General features: G+C 48.1%; 1 protein-coding gene across 2 annotated transcripts in view; it reads right to left on the minus strand.

The window, feature by feature from the left end:
- The window catches only part of tbce (tubulin folding cofactor E), a 19,151-nt gene that overhangs the window by 3,517 nt on the left and 634 nt on the right, over positions 1–15,000 (minus strand). Inside the window, exons 3-13 of one of the 2 annotated variants that reach the window (XM_082155885.1) lie at positions 13,940–14,024; positions 10,566–10,742; positions 9,226–9,311; positions 8,455–8,554; positions 8,006–8,108; positions 7,846–7,922; positions 7,648–7,740; positions 3,134–3,198; positions 2,981–3,042; positions 2,724–2,876; positions 1,044–1,191 (exon numbers count right to left, since the gene is read on the minus strand). In XM_082155885.1, the coding sequence (XP_082012011.1) occupies positions 1,044–1,191; positions 2,724–2,876; positions 2,981–3,042; positions 3,134–3,198; positions 7,648–7,740; positions 7,846–7,922; positions 8,006–8,108; positions 8,455–8,554; positions 9,226–9,311; positions 10,566–10,742; positions 13,940–14,024 (1,149 nt within the window). Of the gene's footprint in view, positions 1–1,043; positions 1,192–2,723; positions 2,877–2,980; positions 3,046–3,133; positions 3,199–7,647; positions 7,741–7,845; positions 7,923–8,005; positions 8,109–8,454; positions 8,555–9,225; positions 9,312–10,565; positions 10,743–13,939; positions 14,025–15,000 lie in introns of both variants that reach the window. The other variant, XM_082155884.1, reaches the window with a different exon arrangement.

Genomic DNA, 15,000 nt, shown 5'->3' on the forward strand with positions numbered 1-15,000 from the left:
ACTCATAAACCTTTAAAGTCAGCCGTACTGTGAGCTTGTTAATCGCTGGGGTCTGCTTCTGTTGAATCGGTCAGCCTGCATTATTTTAATAATCATGTTTAACAGCAGAATCCCCAATGAAAAACTACATTACCCATGATGCTGTGCAGAAGATTCCACCAATCAGAGTTGATATTAGCAAAATACAACAAAAGATCCATTTAGCTCCGCCCACTCGCATCAAGCACTGCGAATGATGTCATCTCTACGTTCTCAGAAAACTGAAATGTTTGAATATATATATATATATATATATATATATTTTGCAATAAAATTACAATATATTGTTTTTATATATAAAAATAAAAAAATTTAAATGAGCAGATTTATATTTTTTCATTGTTTTTAACCCGATTGTGTAGTTTGCAATGCCTCATGGGATTGTAGTTCTTTCCCTCACTGATTTAAGACACTTTTTTGCTTCAAATCAAAGTTTATGATTATGATTCTCCTCATATCTGGTGTTTTGGTTCATGGAAAAAACGTGTTTTTTTATGATTACATTTTTATTAGGCGTTTTATTTAGACTTTTTATTGTAAAATTATTTATTTATTTTAATTTGACATTTTTATGATTACATTTTTTTAGTAAGTGGCTTATATTGATTGATTGTTTTTTATTAATTATTTATTTTGTTTGGCATTTTTATGATTTAATTATTTTTCAGTAAGTGTCTTTTATTGATAGTTTTTGTTTTAAAATTATTCATTTAATTTTTTAATTACCTTTTAGCAAAAGTTTTATTTTTAATGTTGTTATTTTTAGATTTTTTTAGTAAGTGGCTCATTTTTATAAAAAAAAAATTTCAATGATTTATTTAATTTTTTATTACTTTTTAGTAAAAGTTTTACTATACTTCCGGAACCAGCGCCACTGAAAAGGGGGCGGGGACAGCGGAACCAATCAGATTGCTCTGTGGGCGGAGCCTCCAGCACAGGGAGAGTTCACACACACACACAGGGTTCTCATGTGAACAGAAACTGTAGTGTAACACGACACTGACTGTGTATGAGCGTGAGGAATCGTGGGTGATCCGTCAGGAACTGTGTGTTCAGCTTCTCCGGGTCACTGAGACCTCCGGCCCGAAGCCACGCCGACCCAAACATCTTACAGTAATCCAGCTCCGCTCCCCTCCTCTCGTCACACTGCACCTGCACACACACACACACTCTCAACATCAAACACACACACTGCACCTGCACACACACACTGCACCTGCACACACACACACACTCTCAACATCAAACACACACACTGCACCTGCACACACACACACACTCTCAACATCAAACACACACACTGCACCTGCACACACACACTGCACCTGCACACACACACACACTCTCAACATCAAACACACACACTGCACCTGCACACACACACACACTCTCAACATCAAACACACACACTGCACCTGCACAAACACACTCCACCTGAACACACACACTCCACCTGAACACACACACACACTCTCAACATCAAACACACACACTGCACCTGCACACACACACTGCACCTGCACACACACACACACTCTCAACATCAAACACACACACTCCACCTGAACAAACACACTCCACCTGAACACACACACTCCACCTGAACACACACACTGCACCTGCACACACACACTGCACCTGCACACACACACACACTCTCAACATCAAACACACACACTCCACCTGAACAAACACACTCCACCTGAACACACACACTCCACCTGAACACACACACTCCACCTGCACACACACACACTCTCAACATCAAACACACACACTGCACCTGCACACACACACTGCACCTGCACACACACACACTCCACTTGAACACACACACACTGCACCTGCACACACACACACTGCACCTGCACACACACACTGCACCTACACACACACACTGCACCTGCACACACACACACTGCACCTGCACACACACACTGCACCTACACACACACACTGCACCTGCACACACACACACTGCACACACACACTGCACACACACACTGCACCTGCACACACACACACTCCACCTGAACACACACACTGCACCTGCACACACACACTCACACTCTCAACATCAAACACACACACTGCACCTGCACACACACACTGCACCTGCACACACACACACTCCACCTGAACACACACACACTGCACCTGCACACACACACACTGCACCTGCACACACACACTGCACCTGCACACACACACTGCACCTGCACACACACACACTCCACCTGAACACACACACTCCACCTGAACACACACACTGCACCTGCACACACACACACTCTCAACATCAAACACACACACTGCACCTGCACACACACACTGCACCTGCACACACACACACTCCACCTGAACACACACACACTCCACCTGAACACACACACACTGCACCTGCACACACACACACTGCACCTGCACACACACACTGCACCTGCACACACACACTGCACCTGCACACACACACTCACACACTGCACCTGCACACACACACACTGCACCTGCACACACACACTGCACACACACACTGCACCTGCACACACACACTGCACCTGCACACACACACTGCACCTGCACACACACACACTCCACCTGAACACACACACACTCACACACTCAACATCAAACACACACACTGCACCTGCACACACACACACTCCACCTGAACACACACACACCTGTCTCATGTCCAGCTGTGTCAGGCGTCCCAGTCGAGCGATGATGATCTGACGAGCAGTTTCTGGATTCTTCTCTTTCTGAAGCAGAGGATTCCTGCGACACGACAGATGAAGAAGAGAACGCAACTTCTCCAGCTCGTTCACCACACACCACTGCACACACACCCACACCCACACACCCACACACACAGTAAAACACATTTGTTAATCAGAGTAAATAAGCATCAGATGTAATAAAGTAAAGGTTGAGTACTGACCTCTGAGATGTTGTTGTCATCTAATATCAGAGTCTTCAGTGCCGGAAACGCTGTCGTCTCGTCTCCTTCACAGCATGAACACACACTTCAGCCCTTATACATGTACACATACTATAAACACACACACACACACGGTCATGTGACCTGCTGTACCTGCTGACGCATCACTGAACTGAACCGCGGAGAAACCCGTGCTGGACAGATTCAGCTTCTCCAACCTGAAGACCACACACACACACACACACACCTGATGACCATCACAAACACACACACCTGAAGACCACACACACACACACACACACACACACACACACACACACCTGATGACCATCACAAACACACACACCTGAAGACCACACACACACACACACACACACACCTGAAGACCACACACACACACACCTGATGACCATCACAAACACACACACCTGAAGACCACACACACACACACACCTGATGACCATCACACACACACACACCTAATGACCATCACAAACACACACACCTGATGACCATCACACACACACACCTGATGACCATCACAAACACACACACCTGATGACCATCACACACACACACACACACACCTGAAGACCATCACACACACACACACACACACACCTGATGACCATCACAAACACACACACCTGATGACCATCACAAACACACACACCTGATGACCATCACAAACACACACACCTGATGACCATCACACACACACACACACCTGAAGACCATCACACACACACACACACACACACACACCTGATGACCATCACACACACACACACACACACACACACACACACACCTGATGACCATCACAAACACACACACCTGATGACCATCACACACACACACACCTGATGACCATCACACACACACACACCTGATGACCATCACAAACACACACACACACACACACACACACACCTGATGACCATCACAAACACACACACACCTGATGACCATCACACACACACACACACCTGATGACCATCACAAACACACACACCTGATGACCATCACAAACACACACACCTGATGACCATCACACACACACACACACACACACACACCTGATGACCATCACACACACACACACCTGATGACCATCACACACACACACACACACACACACACCTGATGACCATCACACACACACACACCTGATGACCATCACAAACACACACACCTGATGACCATCACAAACACACACACCTGATGACCATCACAAACACACACACACACACACACACACACACACACACACACACACACACACACACCTGATGACCATCACAAACAAACACACCTGATGACCATCACACACACACACACACACACACCTGAAGACCACACACACACACACACCTGATGACCATCACAAACACACACACCTGATGACCATCACACACACACACACACACACCTGAAGACCACACACACACACACCTGATGACCATCACAAACACACACACCTGATGACCATCACACACACACACACCTGATGACCATCACACACACACACACACCTGAAGACCACAAACACACACACCTGATGACCATCACACACACACACACACACACACACACACACACACCTGAAGACCACACACACACACACACACACCTGATGACCATCACAAACAAATACGCATTTAATGACCATCACAAACACACACACCTGATGACCATCACAAACACACACACTCATTTAATGACCATCACACACACACACACACACACACACACCTGATGACCATCACACACACACAAGCATTTGATGACCATCACACACACACACACACACACACACACACACCTGATGACCATCACACACACTTCTTCTTCTTCGGCGGTCACTCGAGACGAGTATGACTGTCCTCTCCGTCGGGTCGCCTCATCTGTGGATCCTCAGGTGGCTGTAAAGGCTGATCTGTGATCCACAGATTCTGCTGTAGTGTGGGCATTGGAATGTTGAGGTGGTGTGAGGTGGTGTGTGGTGGTGTGTGGTGGTGGAGGCTCTGTTTGTCCTTGCGGTGTTGCCTCTTTGCATCTGCGGCACGGTGGAGTTCTGTTTGGTGGTGTGCTACACCTTACTGCACTGCTTTTCTCCAGTAGTCCCTGTTAAACGCGAGATTCCCCCAGTCGCCGGACGTGATGTTAAACTTTTTCAAGCTGGTCTTGATATTGTTCTTAAAGCGTTTATTTGGCCCACCCGGGGCTTGCTGTCCTTCTTTTAGCTGGGAGTACAGGATCTGCTTAGGGAGGCGGTTGTTGGGCATGCGGATGACATGTCCTGTCCATCGGAGTTGGTGCTGCATTATGGTGGTAGTGATGCTGGGCATATTTGTTTCCTCCAGAATGCTGGAGTTTGTACGTCTGCCTTCCCAGTTGATCCTCAAGATTTTTCTTAAGGCTCTTTGATGGAATAGTTCCAGTGCTCTCAGGTGTCTGCTGTAGGTGGTCCAGGATTCCGCTCCATACAGCAGAGTTGGGAGAATCACAGCTCTGTAAACCAGGACCTTGGTTTGAGCCCTCAGGTCTCGGTCATCAAAGACTCTTGTCCTGAGTTTGGCATAGGCTCCGCTGGCACAGCTCAGGAGATGGTTAACTTCAGAGTCTATATCAGCTTTGGAAGAGAGAATGCTGCCAAGGTAGGGGAAGTGGTCCATGCTTTCCAGAGTGGTGTTATCCACTTTGATGATGGGCTGGAGTGATGGCTGGTTGGGTGGTGGTTGATACAGAACCTGAGTTTTCTTGATGTTCAAGGCCAAACCTAGCCTGGCTGACGTCAGACCTCTTTCTCATTGAGCCGTGGTCTGGGAACCACATGTTCATTTTCTCGTATTTGAGGCGTGGTTTACGAATGCCCAGAGCCGTTTATTGGGCGCTACGAATGTCTATCAAATGCGCCTGTACGTAGCTCATAGCCAATCGTTTCAATTATACCAGATGTAGAGCGACAGAAATTCGACAAGGAAGAAGACGAAATAAACTTGCGTTCTAAACTACTTAGAACACTATCTAAGGCTGCATCGAAAGGTAACTTCGCGTCTGATGCCATGTTAGATCCATAGCTATAAACAAACTGCTTCGGTGTGTCGCATAGACGTCGTCATCGTCTTGCTGCTCCCTCCCCCTTCTGTGATTGGTTCCCTCGCTGAGGCGAAAATCTAGTCCATGGAATCCAGGCTGCCTAGCAGCGTGAATAAAATCGCGCTGCGCACAAGGAAGCATGGGGAAACCCAGACTAGGCCAAACCCAGGGCTCTGTATGCCTTGGCAAAGGCATTTAGGATGCCCTGGAGGTCTTCAGGGGAGTGTGCTGCAATGGCGTTATCATCTGTGTATTGCAGCTCCATGATGGTGGTATTCCTGGCTTTGCTCTTGGCTTTGAACCTGTTAAGGTTGAAGAGCCTGCCGTCAGTCCTGTAAAGGATTGGGATCCCCTGTGGGAACTCTTGGCCAGTAAGGTGGAGTATGGCTGCAATGAAGATGGCAAATTGGGTGGGTGCAATGATACATCCTTGTTTGACCCCAGTTTCTACAGTAAATGGCTCAGATTCAGAGCCACTGTTGAGCACTGTGGCTGACATGCCGTCATGCAGTAGCCTCAGTACACAGATGTATTTGGCATGACATCCATACTTTGATAGTATGCTCCACAGTGCCTGCCTATCCACGGAGTCAAAGGCCTTTGTCAAGTCTATAAAGGCCATGTACAGAGGCAGTCCTTGTTCCCGACACTTTTCTTGTAGTTGGTGAGCAGGAAAGATCATTTCAGTTGTTCCCCTAGATGGACGGAAACCGCACTGGGAGTATCTCCTCAGATAGTGGTAGCAGGCGGTTGGCGAGGACACGAGCAAGGACTTTGCCTGTTGTTGACGAGAGCGAGATGCCCCTGCAGTTTCCACATTCAGCCTTGTCCCCTTTCTTGAATTTGGAAACAATTTGGGCATCCCGGAGCTCTGAGGGGAGCTCTTCCCTTTCCCAGACCTCGACAAGTAGATGGTGGATGTGGTGCCAGAGCCTTGGTCCTCCTTCCTTTAAGATCTCCGCGGGGATCCCATCAGGACCAGTGGCCTTGTTGTTCCTGAGATTCCTGATGGCATTGTGAACCTCAGTTAGGGTAGGAGGTTCCCCTATGTCTTCTCTGATGGGACTCTGCGGGATATGGTCGGCGATGTCTGGTTCGGCTGAGCTGTCACGGTTCAGAAGTTCTTGAAAGTGCTCCTTCCAACGTGCGTTGATGGAGTCATTGTCTTTTAAAAGAGTCTGTCCATCTTTTGGGCGTAGGGGATTTAAGCCGCGGTGGCTTGGGCCATAGACAGCCTTAGTGGCACTAAAAAAGCTTCTGGTGTTACCTGAATCTGCCAGTCTCTGGAGTTCTAGAGACTTTTCTGTCCACCAGTTGTTCTTGAGCTCCCTCATCAATCTCTGAACGTCAGCCTTGGCTCTGGAGTGTGCTGCCCTTTTGGCCTCACATGTTATGTCATTTTGCCACACTCGGAAGGCTTTTCATTTTCTGGAGATAAGTTGTTCTATCTCTGTGTCATTTTCATCAAACCAGTCCTGATGTTTCCACACACACACACACACACACACACACACACACACACACACACACACACACACACACACACTTGATGGCGGTGTTCTCACCAGGGTAAGTGTGAGAGCTCCAGAAGCGTCTCCTGCAGGATCTGGTTGTCTGATAGATCCAAAACTCTGAGATTCTGCAGCACATGATCAGGTCTGATAAATAATAATAATAATAATTAGTTACATTTATATAGTGCTTTACATATGGAAGGGAAGCGTCATATATAAAGGAAAGCATGATGAGAGAATGAGACGTACCTCGTTAACTCTGTGATGTCGTTATCAGAGAGATAGAGCTCCTCTAACTGCGGCCACATGGGGGCGCACTGGAGAACCTGCACAGGGGTCAGAGGTTAGAGCTGAGACACACACACACACACACACACACACACACACACACACACACACACACACTCACCTGAGTCCAGGTGAGTGCGCAGCTGTTGAGTGACAGCAGTCTCAGACAGGAGAAGGCGGGGCTTAAGAGGTTCGGGTCACTGGAGAAACTCAATCTATTGTGACTGGAGGAAATGAAAGAGCTCATGTTACAGACACCAGTGTTTATTATAATGATTTATAGGTGCACATCATCATCATCGTGTTAATAATCTTGAATCAGAATCAGTTCCTCTTGCAGCATCTCTTCTCTGATGACGAGGGCGGGGCTATAACCTGTCACTCACAGGAGATCAGCCAATAGCAAACCACAACCAGCCAACCAACTCCCCACAGACACAATCAAGCCCCGCCCACATGTGTTCTCACTCCAGAAGTGTTTCATCTATATACGACTCAGTCTCGGAGAGGAGTGTTTGGTGTCGGGTGTGTGTGTGTGCGTGTGTGCGTGTGTGTGTGTGAGTGGGTCACCTGATGTGCAGCTCCCGCAGAGACTCCAGCTGAGCCGTAATGGCCGCCAGATCCTCCCATGAGCTCAGCAGATTCCCCGACAGATCCAGAGACTCCACATCTGGCAGACGCTGTTAAAGAAGCTCACGCAGAGCACATGACCACACGATCGCTACTCTAAAAGGAGTAATCCATTACTAGTTACTAATCACATCTTCAACTATGTCATTAGATTACTGTAACATTTACTCTCTCTAAAAAGTATTTAATTACTTATTACTTTCTAAATCCCATATCAACCTCAACCAGCTGAATAATAGAGGACAGACATGACACTGTTTTAATTCTTTCAAATAAATACTATAAAATTGCATGAATTACGCTTAAACTGACCAAACAATCTAAAGGCACAATAAACAAGCTTAACATCAGACAATACATTTTGATGTTAAACCCACTATTGTTTTATATAAAACTGTTCTAGCTCCGGTCCTTCAGTACGTCTCCTTCTTAACTCCTGATTCAGTCCTGAGAGACTCTGTGTGTCAGATGAGCGAGACCCGAGGACTGGAGTCGAGGACCACTGCTAATAACTCATCAGTACGAGTGAGGTCACATGGTTCAGCTCCTCATGACGCACACGGACTGCCGTGAGATCTGATTGGTCTACACACAGTATTCAGCTCAATTTCATCAGAAGTCACTGTAACTAAATGACAGAAGAATGAAGAGTAATCCCTGACTGTACTTCCCGAGGGGACAGTAATGCTGTGTCAGCTCCTCAGAGGATACGAGGCGTGATGTTCCGGATCTGGTTCTGTGGGCCGGCGCAGGACACCTCACATCTCCTCAGAGACACCTCAGTCAGCTGATCCAGCCTGGAGAACACACACTTCAGTCCGAGTCAGAGATCACACACACACCACTCTACAGTTTTATTCATATCTATAATCTGAAGTGTTGATCATATATCATTCGCCTGATTTATAGGACATTTCAATCCTAAAAACATATGTTTTTTGTCTGTTGACAGTGTTTTCTGATTTATGATCAAAATTCTTTAATATGTCAACAAAATCAAACAAGAATTATGAATCTGGCTTTATCTAATGTTCAGATTTACAAGCTTGAAATGTATGAAAATGTGTGTATAGCTCACACCTCATTTGCATATTCACATGACATTTCATAAAACCTGTAATACAAAACATATGTCTGAACCCTCTGGTGCTCTTCACACGCCAGTCAGAAATAACCCACATTCAGTTTTTATTTCAATGAAATTAATATTCTATATTTTAGCTCGATAATGTTTTTAATTTTAATTTTTTTTGGGGGGGGGGGGGGGATTTTATGCCACTAAATTATATATACGCTGTTTTTATAATCCATTTATTCACGTTTTGAGCATAGACCTGAAAAGTAAATTTCCATCCTAAACTGTGGTAAATCTTGAACGTTTTAGAGCGACTGACTGAAGTTTGATCTCTTTAAACACGACACTTGGCAGATTATTGCTGAAGTTAAAAAAGTTTTAAAAAGTGAACTTAAAAAAAGTTACAGAATTTTACTTTTGAATTGTTATGAATTTTATTTATATGAAATCTATATTTTCAAAAACACATTTTACTCTAAAACGGCGAGAAAATCAAAGCCATAAATCTAAACAAGTTGTGTTCCAAATTTGATCTTGATATCTCAGAAATGATCTCTCAGTGAGAGTGTGTTCGGCTGCAGTACCAAACGCTTCCACTAGAGGAAACTCGTCTCCGTTCTTTTCCAATGCGTGATTTTTGACGGCGAGGAGATCAAGTGTGACTATTGTTTCAGTACCATTTAACCTTTTCCAATCATGTCCATGAGGTTTTTTGTGTGTGTGTCTGTGTGTGTGTGTGTGTGTGTGTGTGTGTGTGTGTGTGTGTGTGTGTGTGTCTGTGTGTGTGTGTGTGTGTGTGTGTGTCTGTGTGTGTGTGTGTGTGTGTGTGTGTGTGTTCACACAGCAAGTGTCAAAACCTTTACCAATTGTAAAAATTCAACCAAAAAACGAATGTAAACATTTCCGGTCGCAGCTGAGTGAAGAGCACCAGAGCCGGTTCACATGTGTCCTGTACTCCTGCGGTGTGTGGGAGCACCTCTGCTTGAGCCGGACTCGCTCGAATCCCACCATCAGGACGGTTTTGCTGGAGATCTTCATCTCTTCTCCCGTTGGCTCCTCCAGCTCCTCCTCATAGCGGCTCCTCAGAGCCGTCACGTAATCCACCCCGAACCGGGCCTTAGCGGGCCTCACGAACGAGCCGCCGGTGCGGTGTCTGGAGAGAGAGAGACACGCGTCAGCTGACCTGAGACTCACTCACTCACTCACTCACTCACACACACACACGCACACACACACGCACGCACACACGCACGCGCACACGCACGCACACACGCACGCACACACGCACACACACACACACACGCACACACACACGCACGCACACACGCACGCGCACACGCGCACGCACACATGCACACACACACACGCACGCACACACGCACGCACACACGCACGCACACACACGCACGCACACACGCAAGCACACACGCACACACACGCACACACACACGCACGCACACACGCACGCACACACACACACACACGCACGCACAGCTGACCTGAGACTCTCTCACACACACACACACACACACACACACACACACACACGTCACATCTAGTGTTTATCTAAAGTGCTGACTTCGGTACCCAGTCGATACTGAAATTTAAAAAATGTGCCGCTTTGAGCGCTGTTGAGCGGAATCATAAAGTCCTCTGATTGGCCGTTGTGTTCACGAGCTCATCAGGTGTGTCTGTGTGTGTCTGTGTGAGCGCTCGCGTGTGTGTCTGTGTGTGTCTGTGTAAGCGCTCGCGTGTGTGTCTGTGTGTGTCTGTGTGAGCGCTCGTGTGTGTGTCTGTGTGTGTCTGTGTGAGCGCTCGTGTGTGTGTCTGTGTGTGTCTGTGTGAGCGCTCGCGTGTGTGTCTGTGTGTGTCTGTGTAAGCGCTCGCGTGTGTGTCTGTGTGTGTCTGTGTAAGCGCTCGCGTGTGTGTCTGTGTGAGCGCTCGTGTGTGTGTCTGTGTGTGTCTGTGTGAGCGCTCGTGTGTGTGTCTGTGTGTGTCTGTGTAAGCGCTCGTGTGTGTGTCTGTGTGTGTCTGTGTAAGCGCTCGTGTGTGTGTCTGTGTGTGTCTGTGTGAGCGCTCGTGTGTGTGTCTGTGTAAGCGCTCGTGTGTGTGTCTGTGTGTGTCTGTGTGAGCGCTCGCGTGTGTGTCTGTGTGTGTCTGTGTGAGCGCTCGCGTGTGTGTCTGTGTGTGTCTGTGTGAGCGCTCGCGTGTGTGTCTGTGTGTGTCTGTGTAAGCGCTCGCGTGTGTGTCTGTGTGTGTCTGTGTAAGCGCTCGCGTGTGTGTCTGTGTGTGTCTGTGTAAGCGCTCGCGTGTGTGTCTGTGTGTGTCTGTGTGAGCGCTCGCGTGTGTGTCTGTGTGTCTGTGTAAGCGCTCGTGTGTGTGTCTGTGTGTGTCTGTGTAAGCGCTCGCGTGTGTGTCTGTGTGTGTCTGTGTAAGCGCTCGCGTGTGTGTCTGTGTGTGTCTGTGTAAGCGCTCGCGTGTGTGTCTGTGTGTGTCTGTGTGAGCGCTCGCGTGTGTCTGTGTGTGTCTGTGTGTGTCTGTGTAAGCGCTCGCGTGTGTGTCTGTGTGTGTCTGTGTAAGCGCTCGCGTGTGTGTCTGTGTGTGTCTGTGTAAGCGCTCGCGTGTGTGTCTGTGTGTGTCTGTGTAAGCGCTCGTGTGTGTGTCTGTGTGTGTCTGTGTAAGCGCTCGCGTGTGTGTCTGTGTGTGTCTGTGTAAGCGCTCGCGTGTGTGTCTGTGTGTCTGTGTAAGCGCTCGTGTGTGTGTCTGTGTGTGTCTGTGTAAGCGCTCGCGTGTGTGTCTGTGTGTGTCTGTGTAAGCGCTCGCGTGTGTGTCTGTGTGTGTCTGTGTGAGCGCTCGCGTGTGTGTCTGTGTGTGTCTGTGTGTGTCTGTGTGAGCGCTCGCGTGTGTGTCTGTGTGTGTCTGTGTAAGCGCTCGTGTGTGTGTCTGTGTAAGCGCTCGTGTGTGTGTCTGTGTGTGTCTGTGTGAGCGCTCGCGTGTGTGTCTGTGTGAGCGCTCGCGTGTGTGTCTGTGTGTGCGCTCGTGTGTGTGTCTGTGTAAGCGCTCGCGTGTGTGTCTGTGTGTGTCTGTGTAAGCGCTCGTGTGTGTGTCTGTGTGTGTCTGTGTAAGCGCTCGCGTGTGTGTCTGTGTAAGCGCTCGCGTGTGTGTCTGTGTAAGCGCTCGCGTGTGTGTCTGTGTGTGTCTGTGTGAGCGCTCGCGTGTGTGTCTGTGTGTGTCTGTGTAAGCGCTCGTGTGTGTGTCTGTGTGTGTCTGTGTAAGCGCTCGTGTGTGTGTCTGTGTGTGTCTGTGTGAGCGCTCGCGTGTGTGTCTGTGTGTGTCTGTGTGAGCGCTCGCGTGTGTGTCTGTGTGTGTCTGTGTGAGCGCTCGCGTGTGTGTCTGTGTGTGTCTGTGTAAGCGCTCGTGTGTGTGTCTGTGTGTGTCTGTGTAAGCGCTCGCGTGTGTGTCTGTGTGTGTCTGTGTAAGCGCTCGCGTGTGTGTGTCTGTGTAAGCGCTCGCGTGTGTGTGTCTGTGTAAGCGCTCGTGTGTGTGTCTGTGTAAGCGCTCGTGTGTGTGTCTGTGTAAGCGCTCGCGTGTGTGTGTCTGTGTAAGCGCTCACGTGTGTGTGTCTGTGTAAGCGCTCGCGTGTGTGTGTCTGTGTAAGCGCTCGTGTGTGTGTGTCTGTGTAAGCGCTCGCGTGTGTGTGTCTGTGTAAGCGCTCGTGTGTGTGTCTGTGTAAGCGCTCGCGTGTGTGTGTCTGTGTAAGCGCTCGTGTGTGTGTCTGTGTAAGCGCTCACGTGTGTGTGTCTGTGTAAGCGCTCACGTGTGTGTGTCTGTGTAAGCGCTCGCGTGTGTGTGTCTGTGTAAGCGCTCGTGTGTGTGTCTGTGTAAGCGCTCGTGTGTGTGTCTGTGTAAGCGCTCACGTGTGTGTGTCTGTGTAAGCGCTCGCGTGTGTGTGTCTGTGTAAGCGCTCGCGTGTGTGTGTCTGTGTAAGCGCTCGTGTGTGTGTCTGTGTAAGCGCTCGCGTGTGTGTGTCTGTGTAAGCGCTCGTGTGTGTGTCTGTGTAAGCGCTCGTGTGTGTGTCTGTGTAAGCGCTCGTGTGTGTGTCTGTGTAAGCGCTCGCTGAAGAGCATCATTAATGTATATTTACAACATGTTTTTGAAGCGCTGATCATTGTAGCCAATCACAGACACACCTGATGAGCTCGTAAACACAACGGCCAATCAGAGGAGTTTATGATTCCGCTCAACAGCGCTCAAAGCGACACATTTTTTAAATTTCAGTATCGACTGGGTACCGAAATTGGTACTTTTGACAACTCTCGTCACATGATCATCTGAGGCTCCCATGAGCACCTGCAGGTGAAGAACCGCACTCCTTCATGGCTCCCATCATGCTTCCCTCTCTCCGGATGATCCCACTCCACTCCCAGCCACACACCTGTCAAACACACACACAGCGGGTCAAACACATGACCTCACACATCATTACTGTCACACACACTCGAAAACATACGAAAATTGACTTATCTGAAAATCCAGCTTTTAATGTAGTTTATGTGTGTATGTGGTGTTTTTAATACGCTTTAAGACAAACCATGTGTAAGTTCATAAGTCGACAGCATTGCTGAGTATTTCCTCCTTAAAACTGCAGTGAACCAAAGACAGTCTCCTGAGGCCCCGTCCACACTACTGCGTTTTAGTTTAGAAACGGAGAATTAAAACGAATACGATCTCCGTCCACACCAGCGTTTTAGCTGCGTATTAGAATTGATCTCCGTCCACATTAAAACGACTGAAAACGCGGATCACGTGACCATTCACCAACACTGGGCATGCGCGTGCCGATGTAAACACAACTTCATTGATAAAATGATCCCACCATGCGCTGGTTCTTCCCAGGTTAACCCAAAACCGACGCTCCATGTACGGTCGGTACCGCCGCTGCACACGGGAATTGTCACAGATCGCTGGAATAATAGCTTGCCTCCGGCGCATGTAGGCAGTTATAGCAGTGTAAAATGCAGAATTTACTTGCACAACAGCGGCTAGCAAAGCTATACGCCATGACTGATGATACCCAATCATAGAGCCGAGCGTGAGCCTCTACTACGTCATCGTTTCTAAAGTCCTCCGTTTTGACCCGTCCACACTAAAACGCCCTCCGGAGATTCAAAACGAAAAACGGGTCAGCAGCGTTTCTAAACTTCTCCGTTTTGGGTCTCCGTTTTTGCCGTTTTAGTGTGGACGGGAGGTGCAAACGTAGCAAAAGGTCTCCGTTTTTAAACGAAAACGCAGTAGTGTGGACGGGGCCTCAAACACACGCTTTGAAATCGCTGGTGTTTCTGACGTCACAAACTACCTTGTAACCAATCAGATCAACGTGTGATCGTCAACCAGTGGATCTCTGAGCTGCG

This window comes from Leuciscus leuciscus (assembly GCF_965113295.1).
Source record: "Leuciscus leuciscus genome assembly, chromosome: 23".
NCBI classification, from domain to species: Eukaryota; Metazoa; Chordata; class Actinopteri; order Cypriniformes; family Leuciscidae; genus Leuciscus; species Leuciscus leuciscus.